The sequence below is a fragment of the Mirounga leonina genome, unplaced genomic scaffold (genome assembly GCF_011800145.1).
Source record: "Mirounga leonina isolate KUSES-001 unplaced genomic scaffold, KU_Mleo_1.0 Mir_127, whole genome shotgun sequence".
NCBI classification, from domain to species: Eukaryota; Metazoa; Chordata; class Mammalia; order Carnivora; family Phocidae; genus Mirounga; species Mirounga leonina.
Genome location: NW_023270316.1, coordinates 36,554,499 through 36,570,961, shown reverse-complemented (window position 1 = coordinate 36,570,961; position 16,463 = coordinate 36,554,499). Strand labels below are relative to the sequence as shown.

The following is a 16,463-nucleotide window of genomic DNA, read 5'->3' as shown; positions in this document are numbered from 1 at the left end:
ATCTATGAAATCTGTCAAAGAAAAAGCACCTAAGTTCCCCTGAAATAAGATTTTGACAAATGGCAGAGAAAAGCATTAATCATGTGTCTTGGGGACACAAAAGAAGGAAAGATTAATTTTAAATGGGTGAAGTTAAAAAAAAGGTTTATGGAATGGTACAGATTAAACTAGGCTTCAGATGATGGAAAATAATATAAATGGTCTCATTTACCTTTTATTTAGGTAAAAGAAAATGTTAATGCGTTTTTAATACTTCCTGGCATTATTGTTCTCAAGTGTAATAAACTGAATCCTTTTAGTATTGATCTTGCCACATGGAATTTAATGCACATAGAGAACCAGAGTTGTGTTAGGCTGAAGTTGTGTCACTTTGGAGAGATTTCAGATGTATCCAAAGATCAGGTAAAAATCTGAGGAGAGAAACTAAGTGGACAGTGAGCAATGCACAGCTGCAAGTTATTAGGAAAAACACACACACACACAATGGAAAAGGAATGGAAGTAGAGAGATGAGTCTGTGAAAGGATAAAAGTGTGTGGACCATGTCCCCATGCTCCAGTAATCTGAGCCATTCGATATGGGTGGACATAGGGCAGCTGTATATATATTTTTTTTTTCCAGAAGAGAAATCACAGACTTCCAGAGCATGTTAGTACTCCCAAGTGAAACTCAGCAAACAGTTTTTTTTTTCTTATTCATGACTCTAAGATAAAACAATTTTAATACAAATTGCTTATCATACAAAAACTTACACAATTTGGGTTTCCATATTTAAGAAATAGAATACCAGAGTTTGAATAAAAAAATAGAAATAGGCTCTTTCTTGGAAGACATCTTGCAAATGACAGGTCCTGAGGCTTAACTTACTGTGCTAGATATTGGCACATACTGGAGAAAACAACACACATTGACTCCTCTTATGATTCTTCAAGCTGTATATACTTCAGGTTGCACAGAAATTCCAACTGCCCCATGAGTATTATTAACATGAGGTTTTGAATGCATAAGCAGACTCAGTTTAGCCATGGTGAATCATGAAGCAAACCCCATTATTTCTGTCTGTTTTGCAAGTTCTCAAGGGTCTGTCGCATACATTTATTAAAATTCAGGCCTATTTGTGGAAGTGCTCAGACAGAATCAGTATCTGCTTTTTGAGCTAACTTAGGAAATAAAGAGAAGCAAAACTGAAAGACCTATTAGCTACAGAGTTGGAAAGAATCAAGCAAAGAGCAAAGAAAAAACAGAAAGAATCACTGGTAACAGATAGCTGGGGAGTCTGAGGTTTTATATGGCCAATCACCACACCCCAATGTCTACCCACTGTTTTGTTGGGTTTCTTTGATTTATCAAGTAAGTCTGCTGGCTGTCCTGGCATAAGATGACATATCTACCACTTAGCTTACTCTCTCTTATTGGAAGACTGAACCAAAATGTTTAATGAAATTGATACAATTTTGCCCTTGAATTTATCAGAATACCCTCATTAATATTAAGTCAGGAACCAATTTCTTTTCTTTTTTTTAAGACTTTATTTACTTATTTGAGAGAGAGAGAGAGCATGAGAGGAGGTGTGAGGCAGAGGGAGAGGGAGAAGCAGGCTCCCTGCAGAGGAGGGAGCCCAACGTGGGACTCGATCCCAGGACCCTGAGATCATGATCTGAGCCGAAGGCAGTTGCTTAACTGACTGAGCCACCCAGTTGCCCCAGGAATGAATTTCTTATTTTTCCACAACAAATGGTATCATAAAGAATCTAAACTTAAGAGGGCTGTTCACTGGCTTTTATGTGTCTTAATTGGGAAAATTATTCAAAATAATCTTCAGACAGGCAACAGTCAGGTTATCATGACACGTTAGTGAGATGTGAAAGCAAAACAAGAGGAAAAAATCATGTCAGTAGAGATGAGAAAAAGATAAACAACTGTCAGAGGGTGATGTTGAAACAATTTTCTGCTATGGGTCTGAACGTGAAAGGTCACTTTCTAGTAATTGTGATTCTCTCTGAGTAAAACAGGAAAAGCAACTAGACATTAATAGATAGTCATCAAACCACAGAATTCTGAGGTCATTAAATCACACCCAGGAGGAAAAAAAAAGATACTCAAAAGAGAGCTATACTATTTTGATTTTAAAGGAGAAAGATTGTTTGAAACTTAAATCACTTAAAACATTTTCATAGAATAGGATTGAATTTGGAAAAAAATGTACTCAATTAAAAGGTGACAGTTTCAAGAATAAAAACTAAGATTAAATGCTATCACACTCTGATATTTTTAGGAAGAATGGTATTAGACTAAAACAGGATTTCTTAAGATACTACATAACCTAGCTGACCAAAAAATACAAGGACAATAAAAACGATCCAAATGATGAATCCCATAGATAGCCAATTTAAAAGCCAACTTAAAGGGGGCATTAGAAGAAATTGGAAAGATAATTTAGTTATAACAACTTGTGAAAATGTGCTGTAAAACTGTCCATTAAATATTTCATTTGTTAAATTTTTATCCCACCCTCTTCTGATTGAGTTTGGAGATTTGTAACAAAACAGACACGTATTAAGATATTTCAAAGTAAACCATAAGGAAAGTTCACAAAGCCATAATGTAAAAACCTAAAATAAGGGATGCCTGGGTGGCTCAGTTGGTGGAGCGTCTGCCTTTGGCTCAGGTCTTGATCCCGGGGTTCTGGGTTCCAGTCCCATATCAGGCTCCTTGCTCAGCGGGTTGCCTGCTTCTTCCTCTGCCCCTCCCCCTGCTCCTGATCTCCTTCTATCTCTCTTTCACTCTCTCTCTCAAATAAATAAATAAAATCTTTAAAAAATCATTTATTAAAAAACATCTAGAATAAGATAAGTAATGCATTAAAACTTTAATAGAGGTGCATGTGTATTACAGAATACGTAACAGAATAATGCAGCAAATGAATAAGATAATGAAGGGGTAAAGATATTTGTCATCCCCGTTGAATAAATTTGCTCTGAGATACATATTTTCTAAAGAGATATGAGATACACATTTTCTAAAGAATGCAAGGAATGAATCCATTAGCATCAAATGTAAGTGGTAAGTAAGTCAGTAATAAACAAATGGACTGTTACTTATAAATAAACATCAGGAAAAGCAAAAAGGCAAAAAAGGCCTAGGCTTTCTTGTACAAGAATTATGAACATTAACATCCAAGAGAAATATTCATTTTATTATGATAAGTTTTACTATTTGTGAATAGATATGCCAGCAAAAAAAAATACTTAATGTTGAATAATGTGAAATTTTGCTATTAATTTCCAAATTAAGTGCTTTTTAAGTAAAAATATCATAATGCTTTGGGATGCCTAGGTGGCTCAGTTGGTTAAGTGACTGCCTTCGGCTCAGGTCATGATCCTGGAGTCCCGGGATCGAGTCCCACATCAGGCTCCCTGCTCGGCAGGGAGTCTGCTTCTCCATCTGATCCTTCCCCCCCTCATGCTCTCTCTCTCTCATTCTGTCTCTCAACTAAATAAATAAAATCTTTAAAATATATATATCATAATGCTTAAAGAAAAATAGTCCTTTTAAAAGAGAAGATAAATATAGGTAGAAAATGATATTAATAATACATATTCTCTATTGAGTAAAATGACAATATTAACACAAATGAAAAAATATTTGCTATGATTGTTATTAAAAGGTGTAACAGAATTTTTATTTATTTATTTATATATTTTTTTGGTAACAGAATTTTTAAAAATCTATTGAGAAGAGTGGGGAATGGGATGCATCTAATTCACATAGAAACAATTCTAAGAAATTTCCTTTAGATAATTTTCAAATGAGATGAGATGGAAGGTCGGTGATTGAGATGGTGTAGGCTTGTAAGCCCCTTGCAGGCCCAGATCATTTGAGGACTGCACTGAGGTTAAGGACGGCCAGGCAGGCCTGGGCCAGGAGGAGAAAATGTTCTCTTCCCCTTATCTCATGTTGCAAGTTCTAAATGCCTGGATCAGCAGGAAGTGGCTCTTGCCTAGCTTAAAGTGTATCTTTCTAAACAGAAGTGTTCTTTCTAAAGACAAAGAACGTGTTGTCTCCAAAGGAAGGATGGCTAAGAGAATTCTTTATTCTGCAAGCATAAACAGGATGTATTTTGTTCTTATTGAATTTCGTGTATATTTCACTTCACGGATGTTGGCTTGATACTTTAAGTACACATTGTTATGTTTATCTGATCACTGCGAGTATATAGCTATGTGAGTAATAAACGGCAGTATGCAGTTGCAAGTGCTGCCTTTGCTCTGCATCCCCTGTGTCCTGGTGATTTCGTAGACCCTTACCCAGGGACCCCAACGCACTAGACATTGACAGGTGATAAGCTTCAATTTCCTCTTCTGACAAATCTCCATTTAACTAGGAAGCTATTGAAGGAACACCTCTAACCACTTTTTACATAGCATTTTACCACTATGGGATTGAAGGGATGTATATAATTTTAACTCCTTTCACTCTCCTACACAATGGTTTTCCAAAGCATCAATGATAGGACTCTAGATTTTTCTTAACTGTACCCAAAAAGAATCTAGCAGGAATGTCAATAGATATTATTTGATATTGAAGACAGTACTAATAGAAAGTTAGAAAGTTTGATACACAGAACTATGCTACAGAAATGTAGCTTACAAAAATAAATAAATAAATAAATAAATTGACAGGTAGCTGTTTGCTTTGGCCTTTCCATGATTCTGTTCCATGTTTCCTTTCTCATCTAATGGATTTTTGAAACATCAGTGGATATGGACATTAATTAAACTTCAAACAAAATATTTGAGAGTAGGATTTTGAGAAAAATTAAACGTACTGACCATGAGAGAAATTAAGAGACTTAATGATCTGTGACAGGACAAATCACAAGGAGCACATAGAAAACAAAACAAAGCACAACAGAGCACAGGTAAGAAGAGTCTTTTCAAAACATAAGAACATCTTACTATTTAAGCAAATGATACTGTTTAAAAAAATGTATACTTTACAACTTGTGATTTCTAGGAAAAATAAGTAAATTGTGTTCCAAAAACAATTTAAGAAAATATACACTTGGTGATACAAGAGTTTTTTAAGATAAGACAGCACACTCAATTGAAGTAAGATGGATATGAAGTAGACAGGAAAGAAAGGTATCAGAGAAGGATATCAGGTAAGGAAAATTAAAATGCAAAAAATTTAAGTCTGCATTGGAAATAATAAAAATCCACAAACAAAATGGCAATGATTGAATCTGTGATATAGAAAAAAAAAAGTCGCAGGTTAAGTGGAAAAGAAATAAAATTACTGGGGAGAAAAGGAATTTATGGCTATGGAACACACATAGAATCACAAACATGAATACATACTAAAATATATATCCCAAAACTAAAGGACTAGAATAATGGAAAAGGGAAGAATTTTTTTTAATTCTCAATAGATAAAAACTTTTCTAAGTAAAAGAAATACCTAGTTGAGATTGTTAAAATGAATCTCCCAAGTATTAAGTTAAAAGAAAGGAAAGTAGCAATCAGATTGTATCCTGGTAAGCATTTTCTTGAATTTCTTTGTTTTTTGTTTTTTTTTAAAGCATACATTTTAAAAAGAATACATTTTGAATTTTTTTAAAGATTTTATTTATTTATTAGAGAGAGAGAGAGAACATGAGCAGTGGGGTGGAGCAGAGGCAGAGGGAGAAGCAGGCCCCCCACTGATCAGGGAGCCCAAAGTGGTGCTTGGTCCCAGGACCCTGGGATCATGACCTGAGCCAAAGACAAACGCTTAATGACTGAGCCACCCAGGTGACCAACATTTTGAATTTCAAGATGAATGTTCCAGTTATTAAGCTGCCCTCACATTCTCTCACATTCTCTCTTCTATACTGTACTTCTCTCTTCTATACTGTACTCTTTGATGTCGGGCCAGCAATTCTGCAAACCACTTTTCTGATTTGCCACCTGGTTCCATTTTTGGCATTCATGGATACAAGAGAGAATCTGAAAGACTAAGGGCTAGGCCTCCCCTAGGGGGAGGTCTTGCTCCTTGTTTGTTTCATGTTCCTATGAGTATCACCCCATCCTTTCTTTTTGTATCCAGTTGGCAGTTTTTAACACTTACAAAAATCAGCCTTATTGAGACCCCTCAGTTGGCAATGAGACCATCCATTTGGCAGTTTTTCTTTGTCTGAGATGCTGTTCCTACCAATCCTACATCATAAATGTATCAACTAAAGGAAACGACTCCCACCCCTAGTGCTGAGGAACAAAAAGAACAAATTATAATAATTAAGATTTTGAAGTTTGGAGGAGGAATTTATGTAGTTGAAGCCCAGACATGTGTCACTGGGCCACTGTTTAGCTAGAGCTGGTGTCTGTGACATGAAAGAGGGACCCTTAGACTGGGACCCTGAGGCCTTGGGAGAAGGTGCCAGTCTGCTGGTGCTGATGGTTCTGAGGGGTCTTAATAAGGCTGATTTTTATAACTGTTAAAAACTGCCAAATGGATGATCTCAATACCAACTGCAAATTCAAAGGGACTGAGGGGCTAGAGCTTGCCATATTTGAGGCTGAAGCAAAGAGGAAAGAAAAAAGTAGAGTAGGCAGGGGCAAGATCCAGTGGGTCCCTTTAGGTGAAGATAGGCCCTGTATCCTATTTGGAAAGAGAAGGCCTTGAAGAGGAATAACATTTGATTTGTATTTGTAAAAGGATTGTTCTGGCTGCTTTGGCAAATGGACTGTAGGAGAAAGAGAAGTAGGGAAACCAGACTGGAAACATTTGCAGCTTTCCAGGACCAATGTGTCACTAACTTTGTTTAGGGCAGGAGGTTCTCATGGAAGTAAGAAGGAGCATATTTTGTCATCCCCACAGGATACGAGGCAAAGTCTGGAGACTTTCTGGTTGTCACACTGGGATAGAGGTAGAGCTGAGTCTAGTGCATAGAAGCCCAGAACTCCGCTGCACATCCTGCTGTGCACAGGACAGAGCCTCACCGCCAATAAAAGATTATCTGGCCCCAAATTTCAACATTATGGAGATGAAGAATTCCTGATTTAGGGTGATAGAAATGGAAATGGGGCACCTGGGTGGCTCAGTTGGTTGAGCGACTGCCTTCAGCTCAGGTCATGATCCCAGGGTCCTGGGATTGAGTCCCGCATCAGGCTCCCTGCTCTGCGGGGAGCCTGCTTCTCCCTCTCCCACTCCCCCTGCTTGTGTTCCCTCTCTCGCTGTGTCTCTCTCTGTCAAATAAATAAGTAAAATCTTTTTAAAAAAAAAGAAATGGAAATGGTGGAAAGTGGACACACTAGTATAATGATGCAAAAAATATATACTAGGCACCAAATTTTAGTAGCATTTCGAAAGCTCCTCAGATGATTTTACCAGAAAGTATGCAAGTATGCAGATCTCTAGTGGAAATAATTCTCACGAGATATATTCGATGCTGCTTTAACTGGCAATTAATGTGAAGTTTTAGTTTCTGTTTTATATGGCGAGACAACCAGAAAAATATGCAATCTTGATTCATCAATTATCCATGAAGACTGAATTAAAGAAAAAAATAGCAATCTTAAAATATTTAAAGAGATTTTTATTGAGTCGGCTTACTAAAAGTTATTTTAAAAAGGATACTCAAAAAAATGTGTATTCAGATAAAAGAAGAAAAATCTACTCACTTGCCATTCAGTGCTGCTACACCAACTGTACTTCGGGCAATGGACATACTGGCTACAAATGTCCATTGCTGACTCTGGGGATCCCACCTCTCCACTGTATTCAGATAGCTCCAGCCATCATGGCCCCCCACAGCATAAATAGGACCTTCAAGGACTGTTACACCTAAAACAGGGGAGAAATGAAAACTGAATGGATTGATTTCACAGTGAGATTTAAAAAATCAGATTAATAGTAAAAACCGTGATGCAATTCAGGGTAAGCTCTAGCTATCACCCAATAGCAGTAGGGTAGAATCTATTTACTATTAGCAGTATCATTTTCTTAAAGTGCAAAAAATTTAGAACCAAAAATATGATCTAGATGCTTTATAAAAGAAAATGAACTTCCTTATTTATGTCTCTATGAAGAAACAAATTCTAAAAATCAGAGATGATACATATTGTGCCTCTACTTTTGAAGAACATTTCCACTCTGCAGTTTAAAGTAGTTTATTACTTTAAGCAAAGTTACATTAAATCAATGCAATATTATCAATTTGAAATTCAGGGTAGGATTTTCTGTGTTTTGGCTTCTCAGTAACTCCATGATGAAGTTATCTAAAGGTTATGATGCATTTCATATTATAAGCTGAAATCACTAAACATAAGCATTTAAAACAAATTAATAGTGAGTCATCAATGGAAGGAGATTTTATATATATGTGTGTGTATATATATATATATACACAGGTGTATATATATATATATACACACACACACTCCTATATATTGCTTTTCCAGTATATTCACTGCTTTATAGATGAATTTTCTTAAATGCTAACAATTGCTAAATATTTAAATATCATGTTAATATTGGCTGAAATGATTTCATTATATATAGAGAAATTCTGACGAATTTTGCTCCCAAGTTCAAAGTCTGCTTGTCAAGGGCTTTGATGAGTCTGCGATTTTACCCTACTTGCTAGCTGATGAGTTAGACTGTCATAAATTTATGTATATTGGTATAAGACATGAGACTCCTGGGTCAGAGGAGAAAGGTAATTCATTACTCATACCAACAGCAAGAGTCAGAGTATCACTTTTTTTTTTTTTTTTTTGCTTGTTCTTCAAGCCCCGGTTCCAACAGGGTGACCCAAAGAGGATGACCAAGCTTTTAACATTAACATTTCCCTCAGCTTGACCAAAATTTAGACAGGATTCTTCTTGCTTCTAGGGTCCTGACCTCATTTTCCTTAGAGCATTTATTTTAGAAAACATGTAATTGCACATTATTTCTCTGTCCTTTCTAGATGGAAATCTTTTTAAATGCCTCCTACTTGTGTTACAACCCAGGAATTTCTTCTCAAGGACCTGGGAACTATTTCTTCGAAATGTAAGCATTAAGAAAGATATTGAGAGCCTAACTTCAGTTGGCCCCTTGCTTCAAGCTGTAAAACTACCTCTTATCATGAGATAGAAAATTTACCTCACCTTTGGGTAAGGCCAATTAGCAAACACAGATTGCCTATGAGCCACTGCGCCTACCAGAGCTCTTAAAAACCCTCCTGCCTTTGTTTTGAGTGAGGTTGAGTTCAGCCTCAATTCTGGCCTCTTTTCCCTATTGCAATAGCCTTGAATAAAGTCTTCCGTGTTTTTAAATTTGTCTAATGCATTTTTTGCCTTGACAAGGGTCAGTTGGAACTTGAACGTGCAGTGAATTTTATTACGAGAAAGGAAATAACTTTTCAACGAGCAATAAACCTACATGCCTATTACTACAGAAGGAGACATCTTCATGCTTTTAAGCATGCCTGCCTTTCACTTTGGAAAGAAGAACTCTTTCTGTCTTAGCCTTTCCGTTATATTAATATCCTTTTGGGCAGTTGGTGCCTTGCCTGAAAGTTGTACAAAAATGTGAGAGACCCATGGAGAATTGTCTTTCAACACGAACCTGAAAATAAATGACTCCTTGTTCATTCGTTCGTTCACTCATTCATTCAAATGTCTATTATGTGTCAGGAATTGTTCTTAGTACCACACAGTGCCAAGAACACAGAGGCAAACAAGGCAAACAAAGTCCCTGCCCTCGCTGAGTTCATATATATCAGTTAACAAATATTTAACTAAAATGGAATAAGTACATTATTCACAGTAAGTCCTTCACACATATTATAGAATTATAATTTAATAAAGGATAAAGTAGTGCTTGCTTCGGCAGCACATATACTAAAAATAGGATAAAGTAACTAATTAGAATATCAAATCGCTCTCACACATATATTCAACTTAGGGATGTTATTTTACATACACCAGTAAATAGATATCCATATGGAGGACAGGGTTCTGACTCAGTGATTGCCAAAATCAAAGGGCATAAACTTTGGATGTTGATCTTTCTTTAGGCAGCTCAAAGTAAGAGATAGAAATCAGAAAGGATGAATAAGTCTTAAATATTTTGGGGGCAATTCTCAAAGGATATGGATATATCTTATGGGCTTTTTATAGAAATATGTACAATCATTCATATCTCAATAATAATTATATCAAGATCAATTTTAAACATCAGTGAAGTTTTTAAAGATATATCCATCAGAAAGGGCCAGATCATGCATGAATCTAATGAATTTGGATTTTATTCTAAGAGCAAAGGGAAATCACTGAAGTGTTCATCAGTGAGGGATATGGTCACCATGATATTTATTTTGGTTGTGTTGTAGCAAACGGATTGGAGTCAGTTTAGGTGGCAGTAGAGAGGTGATTAGGAGGGAATTGCAGTTATCCAAAAACGAGAAGATGAGAGCTTGCACTAGTAGGTTAAAGAGTAAATACAGAAAAGTAGAAATATTTGAGATTTATTCTGACTCTGGAGATTTGTTGTTAGAACATGCTAATGGATTGGATCTTGGTATGTGAATAAAAAGGACAATTCACGGATAGATGAATTGATTGAAAATTTTTAGAACTATATTTTGAAGATATCATTTTTGAGGAGACTATCAGACATCTAAGTGGAGCATTTAAAAAGGCTGTTTAATATGTATGTCAAAAGTTCAAGTCAGTGTTGGAGCTACATGTCTAAATTTTGGACATACGTGTCTAAATTTGGCATTTAAAGGCATAGAATCAAGTAAGGTTAATTAAGAAAATAGTATTAAGAGAGAAGGTAACAGAGACCAGAATCTAGCCCTGAATGGCTTCAATATCAATTACAAGAAAAGAGAACAAAAGAGACAGAGAAAAAATGGTCAGATAGGTAGAAGGAAAACCAGAAATTTTGGTATCTGAAAACTAAGAGTGGAGAGTGTTTCTAAGGGGATGGGGTAAAGTTTTCGTATTTCTGACCAAGTACAAACTTCTGTTGGATTTGGAAAGAGGGAGGTTATTGTTCACTTTCAAAGTAGGTTCTGGAGTATTACATTACAAGTTGTAATACAATCTGATAACTACTTAATCAAATATATATCCTACAAAAATCATTGATCTGTGACTTGTTTTTTTAACTGTTTGAAATTATTTGACTTTATGAACATGTTTCAGTCCTAGAGCATATATAAAATGCCACAGATTTATGAACCTGGATTCCTTACAATGTGATTTGCATATTTTTTGCAGCTGTGATGATAAGTGGACCAGAATAATTTCAAAATTAGAATGATACATTCAATTTCTTCCTTATGTTTACCAAAAATATCTTAAAGATGCAGTAAAGCAAGGTTAACAGTCTAAAAATATTTTTCTGTGCTTTGTTCAGTAACAATATTAAACCTCCACTAAAAAAATAATAATTTAATTGAAATATTTTTGTATGTCTCAAGGTTAGTAATTGCATGACTACTTCTGATAATGAATTTCAAAATGTCTTCTTGATGCTTTATGTTACCAAATTGTACTTTTTCAAAACGCATAATTACTTACATATTTTACACTATGGGTCTTGCACATTTTATTCCCCTTAAGACTTCTGCTGTAAAATATTTATTACAATTTTCCCATATAGAGGCGCCTAGGTGGCTCAGTCGGTTAAGCATCCAACTCTTGATTTCGTCTCAGGTCACGATCTCAGGGTCCGGAGATCAAGCCTGGCATCGGGCTGTGCTCAGGGCAGAGTCTCCTTGTCCCTCTCCCTCTGCCCCTCCCCCCATTCACACTCACTCTCTAAAAATAAATAAATGAATATTTTAAAAAATAAAATAAAAGCAAAATTTAATTTTACTCACACAATTTACCTCAAAATATTTATTTTGACCTTTCTGTATCAATACAACCAGACACTTAATTTGTTCTCCTGAAAAAGAAATTATTACTCTTCTCTACACTTGTTAATATCATCCAATTAATATATTGCTAAATTTATTCTAAGCTCTAAACTTTCCAAATTAAGAACATCATATTTTTGTTGTTGTTGTTGTTTATTTGACAGAGAGAGACACAGCGAGAGAGGGAACACAAGCAGGGGGAGCGGGAGAGGGAGAAGCAGGCCTCCCGCGGAGCGGGGAGCCGGGTGCAGGGCTCCATCCCAGGACCCCGGGATCATGACCCGAGCGGAAGGCAGACGCCCAACGACTGAGCCACTCAGGTGCCCCCAGAACATCATATTTTAATTAAAAATTATGGCAACATAAAGCCAGTTCTTAATATTGCTTTATTGTTTGCATTTTGCCATTAATTACATAATTTGAAAAGCATTAGCTTGTAAAATATGAGGTTTCCTTTTGTCTGTATAGAGTATTTTTATTTTTTTATTTTTTTAAAGATTTTATTTATTTATTTGAGAGAGAGAGAGAGAGAAACAGCATGAGAGGGGACAGGGTCAGAGGGAGAAGCAGGCTCCCCGCCGAGCCGGGAGCCCGATGCGGGACTCGATCCCAGGACTCCGGGATCATGACCTGAGCCGAAGGCAGTCGCTTAACCAACTGAGCCACCCAGGCGCCCTGTATAGAGTATTTTTAAATGAATAATAATACATTTAAATTTCTTTTGACTTAATCATTATGTCAAATAAATTACTATAATATTACTAATTATTATCTTATAGAAGTCTCAAAATATATTTAAATTACCAGTGCCTTCAATATGTATATTGTCTTCTAGACATGAATTTATTTTTAAACTTTTTTTCTAAACTGTTTTTAAAAATCACCATCAAGGATATAGTAGCACCTAGTAAATACTTATAACTAATGATCAGGCTAATTTAATCCCAGTATTATCAAATAGTTTTACTTCAGAAGCCATGAAACCCTAAATAATAGTTCATTTAAGGATTTTTGTTCTGTGCAAAGACTTGAAAAAAAAATAACCTACCTAAATGGGAATGGAGAAATAGATAAGTAAAATTATATACATTTTATATACATTACACATTTTTCCCCAGTGATATTAAATATATGTGTGATACATATATTTATGTATGTATCACACATATACACACATATTATATATGTGTGTATATGTGTGATATACGTATGTGTATAGATATGTAGTCTTTGTGAGAATTTACCCAATATTATATATGCATATAATATAAAATATATACAAATGCTTTCTATATAATTATGATATAAAATACTAATAGATTGATACATATATAATTTTTAAATGTTGATCATAGGCAGAACAAAATGGACTATATTGCATAGGGATATTTTTCATTCAATCTTATGAAATCATGTAGGCTTAAGATATATTTTTATTTTCGCTTGATCTGCAAAAGTACTGGCGTATTGTATTCTATTCTTTCCTTAATGAGACTGCGATTGTCAGTCTTGGCTGCCCATTGAAATCACCTGGGAACCTTTGAAAAAATACTAATTTCTGAATTAGAGAGATTCTTGTCTGATTGGGCTGAGATGATGCCTAACCACAGAGACATTTCAAGTTCTCTAGGGTGAGAACTTTTAACTGAATCCTTAACTGAATCCTCAGTCAAGATTGAAAATGACTGCCACAGTATAAAATGACATTAGTACTAGAACCATTGGGCAGAAGGTCTCCAACCAATAATCTGCCTACTTTACAAGTTGCTAACATCTTTCATTCATGTTGTGTGGTGTGTAGGGGGGGCAGGTAATACAGAATCAAAGTTGTCATTGAAGTTTAGTAGTCAGCCAACATCCAATTTTACTACTATACAGTTTTCATTTCTTGGATTCATTCATCATCCATCCATTTTTCCAACAATTCCAACACACAATACACAATTACATAGCTTCTACCCGTTCACTTCCTCACAGAGTGCACACTGGGGTGGGAGCGGAGAGGTGTAAATCAATGAAGTCTACAAATAGGGCTACTTTAGTACCTGTCCATAGGATGAAAGGAATGCTTCTTCTCCAAAGTGAAAAAGTGATGACTGAGCTAAAACCTGGGGAAATGTTAGGATTCACTTTGGGGTTAAGGAATTCTAGGCAGAAGGAACATTGGTATGAAGGTGTTAGTGGTAGGAAGAAGCAGAGTATGTCTGAGGAGCTGCACGAGGGCCTGTGTAGCAAGAAAACTGGAGAGTTAAGGGACAGGCCGTGTGGCGTACAGTAAGTCTGAGGAGTTCAAGTACCGCACAGTGTGGGGCTTTATGTACCAATAAGAATTCTTCTTCTTTTTTTTTAATCCTAAGAGCCATGTGAAACTACTGAAATTTTTTAAGCAGAGACATGATGCAACTATATTTATTTTTCAAAAAATTCCCTGTGAGATATGGTGTGGAGAAATGAGCATGGATGGGTCCATGCCAAGAGCGTATGTGACAGATGACAGTGTCTTATACTGATGTGGTAGCTGTTAATACAAGAAAAAATGGAAGACTCAGGAAATATTTTTGAATGAAGATGTATTGATTGGATCCCTTTCCTAACATCCCTTCTTCCTCCATTCCATCAATGCATTCTGTTTGTTCAAAAAAAAAAAAAAGCATCCTGGCTATGTGATTTGGAAATGTTACTTAGCCCCTGTGTCTCAGTTTCCTGATTTGTACAGCGGAGCTACTGATGCTACCTAGCCCACAGGGTTGCTTCAAGGACTGAATGGAATAATGCACGCAAAGCACTTTAGAAAAGCATATGGCACCTATTTAGCCTTATGTAAGTATTCAATATGATGAAAACTATGGTAGCTATGTATCAAGACCCTAAGTCTTCTCATCAAATTTCAGTCTATAATATCACAGTAGGGATCTGGGAGAGACTTGTGAAGAAACCAGATAGAGATTTAAATACACTCCACTATGCTACATTGTCTCTATTTCTGAGGGCTCCATTTATGTTTGCTTCCTTGTAGGCAATTTAAAATACTGATTGAAAACCTTCCACAAAATATGCCCTCTCTAAATATTTTGCTAAATGAATATATGTTTCCTCTTATGAAAATCATTGGGATGATTTCATGTAATATATAGTCATTGTTTTTTTTTTTTTTTAAAGATTTTATTTATTTATTTGAGACAGAGAGAATGACAGACAGAGAGCATGAGAGGGAGGAGGGTCAGAGGGAGAAGCAGACCCCCCGCCGAGCAGGGAGCCCGATGCGGGACTCGATCCCGGGACTCCAGGATCATGACCTGAGCCGAAGGCAGTCGCTTAACCAACTGAGCCACCCAGGCGCCCCCATAGTCATTGTTTAAATTAGGAATGTTGTATACATCCAAAGAAAAATAGGCAATCACAATAGATTTTGAAGTGCTATCCTTCAAAATGCCAGCTTCCCTTGTAGTGATGCATTGTTGGCTTTTAAGGCAAAAATCACAATTGAGGTAATACAGAAAAGTGTTATAGAGGCTGTGGGTTGTAATTGGGTGATTGGAGAAGATATCACAGAAGATGGGGCAAGTGAACTGTGTTTTAAAGGTTGGCTATAATTTTCACAAACACAGATGCAAGACATTGTAAGAGAAGGGAATCACTTGGGCACAACACAGAAGTAAAAAGCAGGCTCTGAATGGCAACTTTAATCAGTTGTTGCACCAACCATAAAAATGTGGCCACCTATAATTGACGATTGCCTGTCTGCATCCGCTGAGGCCACACTTCTTACCAACCACTCTCAGACAGTGATCGTGCACGGTGAAGGTGCTAACGCAGGCCCATTCCTGCAACACACGGGGCTCTCTGTATTGAAGATTTGCCTTAGGATTCCCTCTGGGGCTGGCCAAACTGTTTTTGGAACTGGGTTACAGTCTGAGGTTCTTTCTACCCAATCCCAATACTCCTTCCTCCCCTTTTGCCTTCACAGAAGTGAGGTCAAGCATGATGGTCTGAAATCTATTTCACCCTCCGGATCTTTCGAGGCTGTTTTCTCCAATAAACCTCTTGAACAGCTAATCCCATGCATTATTGACATCTGCTGCTTAGTAAACCCAAACTAATACTGTTGGTAAAAGAAAAAGGTTGTAGATAAAGTTGAAAAAAAAAAATGTGGGGCAGGGGGCAAGCAGGATATAGAAGGCAGTTCAAAAAGTATTGATTTTATGTGAGACTCTGAGAAAGGTTTTTATGCAAGAGAGTGGCATTATTAGAATTGTATCCTAATTAGATTAATCTAACCCCAATCTTCAGATCACTGTAGGTACTATGCACAGAGACAAATGATAATGCCATTAAAAAATCTTTTCCACTGTCTAGATAAATGTAAAGAAGATGTCAATGTGTAAATATGGCCATTGGTATAACCAGAGAGATGGACGTACATCATGGAGCTAGTACTGAAAGAACCGGATCTAGATTTTATTATTCAATATGGCAGACAAATCAAGATCCATCAATTCAGCAAATAAGAATATTTGTTGAGGGCGCCTGGGTGGCTCAGTTGGTTAAGCGACTGCTTTCGGCTCAGG

At 36.4% G+C, this 16,463-nt stretch overlaps 1 protein-coding gene across 2 annotated transcripts in view; it reads right to left on the bottom strand.

Moving 5' to 3' along the window:
- The window catches only part of KLHL1 (kelch like family member 1), a 357,107-nt gene that overhangs the window by 35,748 nt on the left and 304,896 nt on the right, over positions 1-16,463 (bottom strand). For both annotated transcript variants that reach the window (XM_035003252.1, XM_035003253.1), the window contains one exon: positions 7,661-7,823. In XM_035003252.1, the coding sequence (XP_034859143.1) occupies positions 7,661-7,823 (163 nt within the window). The remainder of the gene's footprint in view (positions 1-7,660; positions 7,824-16,463) is intronic.